Raw genomic sequence first — 10434 nt, forward strand, 5'->3', positions numbered from 1 at the left:
CCCTTTCTCCTGGTGCACAGCTTTCACCCCCCCCCCCGGGAGGTCCGGGAGGTGAGTGCTCAGCGCGCTGCCATAGACTGAAAAATCAGTGGGAACATGGATTTATTTTTAATGTTCTTTGATGCTATGCAAGCTTACTCTGGAGCAAATCTCTCTCTCTCTCTCTCTCTCTCTCTCTCTCTCTGTGTGTGTGTGTGTGTGTGCGTGTGTGTGTGTGTGTGGCCGGCCGGCTGGCTGGCTGGCTGGCTGGCTGGGTGGCTATTCTGGCTATGTGGGTGGAGAAGGGGACCTAAACGTATCCCCCACCCATGCTCCAAGTGGCTGAATCAAAACGAAAACACTCCATGTATAAATTACAAACAAGTTTATGTTTGAAAATTGATGGGCGGGGGGCGCCAGAAGGTAGCCTCGCCTAGTGTGCAAAAAAACCCTGGAGCCGGCCCTGCTGTTAGTGCCTGCCATTTTAAAACAATCTATTAAGTAAAGAGAATCTCTGAAATGTTTTTCAGTAAACCTTTACAATCACACCACCCCTATTGTTTATCAAACAAACCTGTTATAGACAAATTAAAAATAAAACAATTTCAAGCAACAAGCGACCAGCAGGTTTATCAGTTGTATATAAAACAAGCAGAACAGAATGTACCTTTGATGTACCTTTGTAGTTACAACAAGCAGAGTCAGTATATGTTATAGGGGGGGGGGAATTTGGCAAGCTCCAAAGAAAGTCCTAATGGCTCCGCTTGTTCCGTCTTACTTCTTGTAAAAATAAGAAAACGAAACAAAAAAAACCCCAAGTATTTGTAATCTATATATTGGAATAGGGTCAATAATAATCCTCTTGTGGTATATTTTAATCTCAGTACCTTAAATCCAAATGATTTATTTATAATTCCAGGAGAAGTATGGTAGTTCAAAATCAAATACAACCAGTAGTGCTGATGAGTCTATAGAAGCCAGAACCAGCCAAGATTTTCAAGAAAGAAAAAGAAAAATAATTGTAATCCACTTTATGGTTTAAAACAATTAATCACAGACATAGGTATTTCAGTTGGCCCTCAGAAAATTTGAAATATTGTTGTCAGATCTTTTCCCAGCTGTTTGGAAGAAGGAGGTGGGGGGGAGAAACTTCCCCATCTCCCTTTCTTTTGTCCTTTTAAAGTTTCAAGGGCCAAATGCAGAGGGATTCTCTAATGTTATTGCCTTAGCAGTTAACGGTGTTCTTCTGAAGTTGTTTAGGTAGAGTTCTCAGGCTCCCTCTTAGTCGGGCAGTCATGGCTATGCGTTCATGGCTGCCATAGAATGCTCTTTGTCGATTCTCGCTGGGGACAATCCAGGGGTTCCACCCACTCGCCGCCGCTTGCGGGCCCCCCGGATTGAGTCCCTTGCTGGTGCTCTCTCCTACGGAGAGCTCACTGGGGTTCGGGGTCTCCCGAACTCCTCTAAGGGAATCGATGAGCCGGTGGCTTCCCAGGAGTGAGTCCTGGTGCCGGCTGTCTTGCCGCGCCACAACTCGGAAGTCTATCCTAGTGATGTTTCAATAGGACAGGCTAGCTTTACTCGAAGTTGCAGTAGTTTAAAGTTTAGCGTAACCTGAACCAGTTTGGTGTAGTGGTTAAGAGCAGCAGACTTTAATCTGGAGAACTGAGTTTGATTCCCCCACTCCTCCATGTGAAGCCAGCTGGGTGACCTTGGGTCAGTCACAGTTCTCTCAAGAGCAGTTCTCTCAGAGCTCTCTCAGCCTCACCTATCTCACATGATGTCTGTTGTAGGGAGAGGAAGGGAAGGAGATTGTAAGCCTCTCTGAGACTCCGTGTGAAGGGCGGGGTATAATTCCAACTCTTCCTCACGGCTGAGTCTTTTTTCCATTGTCCCTATCACAAGAACAAGATGGCATCCCTAGGCAACAGCTTAGTCCTGCATGGCGTGTGACTCTGATCAGAAGCCACCTTCCTTGTGTCCTGAGAATTTATCATCTACCTTGGCGTGTCCATCCCACCAGGGGGTCAGTTGGATCTTTCTGCTCACAAAAGGAAGAGTGTGCATTCTGGCCATTTGGATCTTTGCAGTCTCTGTCTCTTCTGTGTGTAACCTGGCAGCAGGATACCATTGCTTTGGCCAGACATATTGTTGTTGTTCAGTCACACAGTTGAGTCTGACTCTTCGCAACTCCATGGACCACATCACACCAGGCCCTTCTGTCTTCCACCATCCTCTGTGGGTTGCTCAATTTTATGTTCTTTGCATTGGTAACACTGTCTAATCATCTCATCCTTTGCCATCCCCTTCTTCTGTTACCTTCAATCTTTCCCAGCATCAGGGTCTTCTCCAGTGAGTGCTCCCTTCTCATTTGGTGGCCAAAGTATTTGAGCTTCAGCTTCAGTATCTGTCCTTCCTTTGTCCTTTATTACTGAAACAAAGTTGATTTCCTTTAGGATTGACTGATTTGATTTCCTTGCAGTCCAAGGGACTCTCAAGAGTCTGCTCCAGCACCATAATTCAAAAGAATCTATTCTTTGGTGCTTGGCCTTCCTTATGGTCCAACTCTCAGAGCCATACATTATTTATTTATTTAGATTTACTAGGCTGCCCTTCCCTGGAAATGGGTTCAGGGTGGCTTACAACAAAATAATATACAGATCTCAATTTAAAACTAAGTTTAAAATAACCCAGCAATTGCCAGTAAATAAAAACACCTTACATACAGTATATGAGATGGTGGACAAGAATTCTACTGGCTGCTGTGAATACCATTGTTTTGACTATGCTGACTCTTGTTGGCAGGGTGATGTCTCTACTTTTTGTGATGCTGTCTAGGTTTTTCATAGCTTTCCTCCCAAGGAGCAGGGGTCTTTTAATTTCATGTCTGCAATCACCATCTGCAGTGATCTTGGATCCCAGGAATGTGAATTCTGTCACTGCTTCCATGACTTCCCCTTCTGTTTGCCAAGGAGTGATAGGGCCGGATGCCATGATTTTGAGATTCAAGCCAACTTTTGCGCTGTCCTCTTTCAACCTTAACAAGAGGCTCTTTAGGTCCTCTTCACTTTCTGCCATTAGAGTGGTATTGTCTGCATATCTGAGGTTGTTGATGTTTTTCCCAGCAATCTTAATTTCAGGTTGTGATTCATCCAGGCTGGCATTTCGCATGATGTACTCTGCTAAGCAGGGTGACAATATACATTGTTGTCGTACTCGTTTTCCTATGCTAAACCAATCAGTTGTTCCCTGTCCGGTTCTAACTGTTGCTTCTTGACCCTTATACAGGTTTCTCAGGAGACACATGAAGTGGTCTGGTACTCCCATCTCTTTAAGGACTTGCCACAGTTTGTTGTGATCCACACAATCAAAGGCTTTAGCGTAGTGAATGAAGCAGAAGTAGATGTTTTTTCTGGTACTCCCTGGCTTTCTCCATAATCCAGTGGATGTTGGCAATTTGATCACATTAGCATAACCAAAAGCTTGAGTGCTCTGTGCTGGGACCTTGATGGCTCCTTTCTTCAACAGCCTCTTTACTGCCAGCTACTAGCCTGCCCCTGGGCTTCTGTACATGGGACAGAGAGCAGTCACAATAAATGAAATATAGAAGTGAATGCTTTGTCGGATGGCTTTTCTCCACAGGGAGTAATACAAGCATCTGGGAATTAACAAGTTTGAAACAAATAATACTAAGCACCAAATACTAGATGCTCCTGAAAAGCAAGTTGCTTCTATTCCCTAAAATCTAAGCAATCAGAAGGGAAGACAAGAAAGAGGAGAAAGCAAAGCAAGAGAGAGGTTATAGCTACCGATCTGCAAGTCCATTGGGTTCAACGCTGAGGCACAGAACGTAAACCAAAAAGGGAGCAGAGCTTGTATGTCATTAGGCCATTTGGGGGCTCTGCTGTTACACCAACATGGATGGTTTCATATGAATCAAAAGTACATTTTGTGGGATGATTCAGTCCCCAGTTATTGTACAAGAAGTAGATTTTTTTTTCTTACCAAGATTGGAAAGAGGGGAGGGAGTGTACATGGTGGTTAAGTATGCCTCTTGACCAGTCAAGGAGGAGAAGGGATCCAGATTCCTGGGATAGTGCCAAATAAAATTTTAAAGGCGGTGGGGTTCCAGGTTGGAAGGGAACATTTTTGGAAGCAGGTTTAGCATGAGCCAAAGGTGGGGTTTGGTGGGCAATTCACACAATACAAATCAAGGCTGTTTGGACAGCTAGTTCAGGGTGAGAAGTGAAACAGAGATTTGTCCTGCTATGGTTATGGAACCTGTGATTAGGTAATAAACATGCAAACAGTGACATGACCTGCTAGTGGCTAAAGTCACACTGATTAATTATTGGAGGTTCCTGATTAATGGTCTGAATTCTAGGCACTGGACAATCAAACTGGCACCCTGGGATACCTATTCAACTCCAGTTAGTATAAATGAATCAGGTGTGATCCTGCTTCCTTTTCTGGTTCTCTGCCTTTTGTTTCTGAGATGACTTGAAAGACCTGTTTATTGTACTTGCAAGAACATAGAACCTAGCTGGACCCAGGCTGACCAAGATTAGTGGTGTGGAGGAGCCATGAACTCAGTGGAGGCAGTTTCACAGCATAGTTGGTTGCTCCTTCCCTTTGAATGACACTCTGTCAATGTGAACAGATACCCCCTCCTGTAGATATATTTGAAGAATAGTCCGGGGTGCGGGGTGTCTCCTTAGTATTAGTTAATATTTCTTGATCATGTTGCCGAACTCCTCTGTTGACATGGTTACCCAAAATGGGCCTTTGGGCCTAGAAGTTGCTGGTTCTGTTATTAAAGGCTGCTCAGTCCTCTCAATTAAAGATAATCAGAATTCAGTTTCAAGGAATAACCTGAGATGGACATTCAATACATCTGACCCTGGAGAGCAGAAGGGGAATGATCACATGCTCAGGTTTCATAGTCCTGTGCCTTATTGGATTGGTTGTGAAGTTTAGAAATTAGGATTAAAAGTGGATTATTCATGCAGTTGAATATGCCTTACCCTGTGCGGCTTGCATTCATTCTTACAATGCGTAATGCAAAGCTTGCTAGTGCTGTGCGGAATTGCTTCTCTGCGTGGCCAGACAGCAAGTAAAAAGGCTAATGAGCGGGAAAGACATGGCCCAGAGCAGCCGTGTCACTAACTATAATAGAAGGTGCCTGTTTTAGCGGAACTCGGAGGGACTTCAGCCTGCAGCACTGCAAAGATAGACTTTTATTCTCTTGCAACATTATACTCAGCAATAGTCCTTTGCACGGTGGCTGTGATGGCAACACCAATTGGTTTGGTGACAGATGTTTCAGTTCCCTCCCCCCCAAAAAAAGGGGGGGGGGAAGAAAGGAAAGTGTGCAATATATAATGAGTGTCCATATCATGAATATGTCTTTTGGTCTGATACTGGCCTGGCAGCTTTCTGCAACTCAATTTTTCTGTAGCTAAGCAATACTGAATAGAGTATGAAGCTCCGCACAGGGCTCCCCCCTCCCCTTTTGCTGTGAGAAAAAATTCTGAAAAGACTGAGCTGTGAGAAAACATTTCTGAAAAGCCAGATACCATGCTTGCATGTCTACCTACCTACCTACCTACCTACCTACCAACCTACCTACCCACTACATTTGAGTTCGAGGCAGCTTCCGGGTAGGGGGAGGTTGATCCATTTTATTCTCACACATGCTTGTGAGGATAAAAGGTAATTGAATTGCTTGGCTTGTTAAAACTATCTCCCCCCCCCCAATTTAAGGAATTAATTTTCCCTTCACAGCTTCAGACATCAGATAACGCAGGAGGCCGGGTCATCTTATCGGTATGATAGTGACTCGGTTCAGTTTAAATATTTGTGCAAATGAAAGTGGCTGTTTAATTGATGTGATTATGGAAGCTGCATTGCAATTGATTAGTCTTGGGTACAGCAGGGCCTTGTTTGTCCACCACTGCTCTAAACATTCTTGTGGTAGTGCTACCGACACAGAATAATAGTAGTAGGAGATAATTATATTGGTTACACGGCTGTAGCTAAATCATCCAGGGTCATTTGTAACTTTTTTTGTGGCAGAAAGACAGTATTGTTCCACTGGTGGAAGTGCCTTTTTTGGGTGGAAAACCATCCGGACATAGGTGGTAATGTCGCTTTTCATGCTGCGGTAGCCAGTAGATAGGTTGAAATGTATGAAAATTTGAAAACGTTGAAAGAAATTGTTTTTCCATTCTACTGTTGGGAGTTCAACCGCTAAATAAGTTTTAATTTAACAAAAGTATACATTCTTTCACCATGACTACATAAAAAATACAGTCCGTCCATCCTTCCCTCCCTCCCTCTCTCCTCCCTTCCTTCCTCTGATGCACTTCTCAGTTTAGCAGGGATTTAGCAGAGACTTTGAAAAGCCTCAAAATAAACTATTAAAACTAGGTTTCAGAGAAAGGTAAGTGCACATACACCTTACTAAAATTAATGAAGTTCACCTCTGAAAATGCTTACGGCTGCAATTCTAAGAACACTTTCTTGGGAGTAAGGCCCACTGAATAAAATGGACTTACTCCTTAGGAGACCTTCATATTATTGCTCCTCACATCCTATTATTTCAGTCAATTCTGTTTAGATTGTGCCATTAGGTTAGCAGTTGTGTATTATTATATGATACTGTTCCCTGTATGATACTCAGGTCTTTTGTTCCGTTGTCATCTCTGCTTAGACAGATTTTGCATGTTTTTGAAGCATTATAGATATCCAGATACAGAGGTGATACTGGGATAAATAGCATCTTCTGTAAGCCCCAGTCCTAAGAAGTAAGCCAAACATTTTGAGAATATTTGAATTAATTTGGGACTACATTAATATGAATTTATATAGTTTGGCTTTTAATTGCCAAATATTGTGAGATCTAGACAACATGTTTTAATGTAGTTTATTAATATTGAAGTGTTGTTGCTATCAGTGATTCTGTGTATTGCAATAGGGTTTGTACAGGAGACGTTCGATGTGGATTGTATCCCACTTTATTGCACAAAGATTTCTCAGTGTTGCTCTGGCAATGATGGGAAATCCTCCAACCAGCATAGGCTATGACATGAGTTTGCTTACTTCATTGCCCTGGAACACCCACATGTGCAGCATGTTTGGAGATAATGCATTTCATGTGCACAAAGTTTTTGCAGATCTTGAGAATGGTCAACTCAATTAATCCCCCTACAATTTAGCATGAAAGCCACAATTGCTGGTGTTGACACCAAGTCATTTATTGGACATTCAAATCATCTAGCTGGGTCAGCACACACAGCTAACTGCAAAGCCAAGGTCCTATATGTTAAATAGTTCTATCCCTTTGTTTCTCCCATTCCCGCATCAATGATCTGATAAAGTCCTTTGACACATATAATGAATGATGCCTTTCCTGGCCTTATCTCATTTGCCCTTTTCATGTGCTTTTTCCCCACACCCTCTATTTTATTTCCTATCATGTCTCCAAGAATATAATTTAAAAGATCTCCCTTGATCTTTAAGGAAGTCATGCAGATGAAAATTATTTTAAAAATGCAGTCCAGGGTTGCTTTTCTTATCTGGTAAGCAGAATTCTCATATTCTCTCTCTGCAGCTACTGCTGGATGTCTTCTTTCCTCTGACACATGCTGCTAGTGTTTGTGGAATTAAAAATAAACTTGAGGCAGTGATCAGGGGGTTGCTGAATGGACCACATGCCCCTGGCCAGCTTTCAGTGAATGATGTCAAGTACCCCCTGGTTGAAAGTCTCTGCTTTCCGGGGATTTAAATTCCTCATTTCAGGATTTCCATAGTGTGAGAGCTAGGTGGTGTGTTGTGCTGTCGCAGAAATACAGGGTGGCGGTATTACACTGCATTTGCATTAAGCAGGGAGTGTAAACAAGGTGGGGAAAGTAAAACAAGAAAATATTTGGATCCTGCAGAAGATTCTGCACACTCAACAAGGTTTTTAGTCCTGTGTTTCTTGAACAGCAGTTTCCAGTGCCACACAGCAAACCACTTCTGAAACAAAGGGATTTGGGGCACATCTGATAGTTAATTTTAAAAATGTCAAGAACATCCCTAAGATCCTTGGCAGGACTTAATTATCTGTTGAATTCTAGCCAACATTTGAAGCAATCTGGCCTGAGCACCATGCCCAGCCACACTCAGTCTGTCTTCTGGTTGCCCATAGGACAACATTGTAAACAACTGTGTGATAGGGCAAGAAAGTACCCCCTTTTAGCCTATCATAAATCTTGACATGATGTGTAAAGGGCCAGCCATGGGGGGTCACATTTAAAACTTTGTCATTTTATATTTGCTAAAATCAGTTCTACCAACTCCTTGGGAATCACAGACCCTTCTTCCAGAGACAGTGACAACTCCCTTTTTATCATTTCCTGACACCGCTATGCATCTCACAAAATAAAAATGCCAGCATTGGGGAGGGGGTGTTTGGCCTTGTTTTAATACACTACTCTAGAAGGCCAAAATTGGAACTGGTGGGATGTGGCTACTCTCCCTTTTCTCTTAATTGCCACTCCTAATTGGGCAATTCCAGGCACTCACGGAGATCAAGAGAGGCTCGGGCCACTTCCATTTTTGAGGGGGGGCCCCCAGTAAAAAAATGAAGAAGTGCAAAAACAATGATACAAAAATTGTAATATTATATTTTAAATGTTTACATTTAATACAATAAGAAAAAAAACATTGTAACGCTGTAATAAATGTTCCCATTTTTATTTAAAATGGAACGTTGGGAAGGCTAGTATTTCTGTGTCTGTAACTATAACAAAATTAAGAGTTAGCATCAAAAGTGTAAATTTGAGGGGGGAGGCAAGAATGTGAGGTCCGGGCCCAAATGGCTCTGCTCTCCCCCACCCCAGGCTCTGGCCAAATCCAAAACTGCAGCTCATCCTTTTTTGTGTGTGTGTGTGGGGAATTGTTTCATGCAACTGTGTCAGGATAAATGTGTGTCCACATGCTTTTTCACTTCCTTACTGTCATCACCCTGTGATTTACAGAGACGCAGGGACTTCCTCCAGCTGATGCTAGATGCCCGGCACCTTGCCAATGACATCAGCATGGAACATTTTGACACGTTCAGCCAAGGTCTGGAGGAAAGCAAGGCAGCTGCTAACAAAGGGCTCCTGAAGAAGCAGCCCAGAACATTGAGTGATGACGAGATAGCTGGCCAAGCATTCTTGTTCCTGATCGCTGGCTACGAAACCACCAACAGCACGCTCTCTTTCGCCACGTATCTGCTAGCCACGAATCCCGAGTGCCAGCAGAAGCTGCTCTGTGAGGTAGACAAATTCTTTGCAAAACATGTGAGTAGACACCATGCTTGACTGTCTATGTTTTTTACAAAGGGGGGGGGGTGAATTGTCCAGCCAGACAGGACAAAACTACTTGGCTCCGAAGGCCTTTATAAGCCTTCAGAGCTCACTCTGGGAGCTCAGTCGAGTTCGGCTGCCCAACTCGACTGAGCTCCAAGAGTGAACTCTTTATAAAGCCTTCGGAGGTCACTCTTGGAGCTCAGTTGGGTCGGCCCAATCTGGAGGTGGGCTCCAAAGGCATTTAAATGCCTTCAGGGATCACTTCTGGGTCATGCCGCTCCGGAGTAGGCTCAGAAGGCATTTAAATGCCTTCAGAGCTCACTTCCAGGTGGGGCTGTGGCCCCATGAACTTCCCAAAGCATGAACTGGTTCGCGCAATGGAGACGTTTATGAAAGTTTGTGATTCAGGGTTCATAGAAACCACGAACCTCCACAAACCACCATTTTTTCCGGTCCATGCCCACCCCTTGTCTTCATTCCTGTCATTTCCCGCAGCCTCTCTGGGCACTATAGCAGTATAGTATTGATACACGCACACACACACATACACGTCCTGGCAAAAAGTCTGTTGGTGGTGAGGGGAGAAATGGCACCAGATGTGATCAGGGAAGTGTGGACCTCTACATCTTCCCATCCACCCTTTCCCCAAGCCCAGATTAGCAGGGTTCTGGTATCCCGTGCTCTGAAGTATCGCTAGATAGTTAGAGGTCTTTTTTAATGGGAAGAATAACAGCATTCTATTTTGCATTTATTTGTTCATTGACTTCATTTGGGATCAGTTATGGCCAAAAAACCAGCATGGTTAAGTAGTTAAAGCATTAGACTAGGATCTTTGTATAGTGGCAATATCATTCCCTGATCTGGATAGTCTATGGGTATCTGGCTCTTCTGAGATTTCAGAAGCTAAGCAGGGTTGACCCTGGTCAGTATTTGGATGGGGGACCACCAAGAACATCCAGGGTTGCTATGCAGAGGCTGGGAATGGCAAACCAACTCTGAATGTCCCTTGTCTTGAAAACCCCACAAAGTTGCCATACATCGGCTGTGACTTGGTGGCACTTAATCTCACAGGGTTTTGAGGATAAAGGAAGGGAGAATTATGTCATTCTAACTACTG

At 43.5% G+C, this 10434-nt stretch overlaps 1 protein-coding gene across 1 annotated transcript in view; it reads left to right on the forward strand.

Moving 5' to 3' along the window:
* LOC107119575 (thromboxane-A synthase-like) overlaps positions 1–9329 on the forward strand; it is a 310368-nt gene extending 301039 nt beyond the window's left edge. The window contains exon 10 of the mRNA XM_015422085.1: positions 9003–9329. Within this exon, the coding sequence (XP_015277571.1) occupies positions 9003–9329 (327 nt within the window). The remainder of the gene's footprint in view (positions 1–9002) is intronic.
* The last annotated feature ends 1105 nt before the right edge of the window (positions 9330–10434 follow it).

This window comes from Gekko japonicus, unplaced genomic scaffold, assembly GCF_001447785.1.
Source record: "Gekko japonicus isolate JY-2015 unplaced genomic scaffold, Gekko_japonicus_V1.1 scaffold280, whole genome shotgun sequence".
Lineage (NCBI taxonomy): Eukaryota > Metazoa > Chordata > Lepidosauria > Squamata > Gekkonidae > Gekko > Gekko japonicus.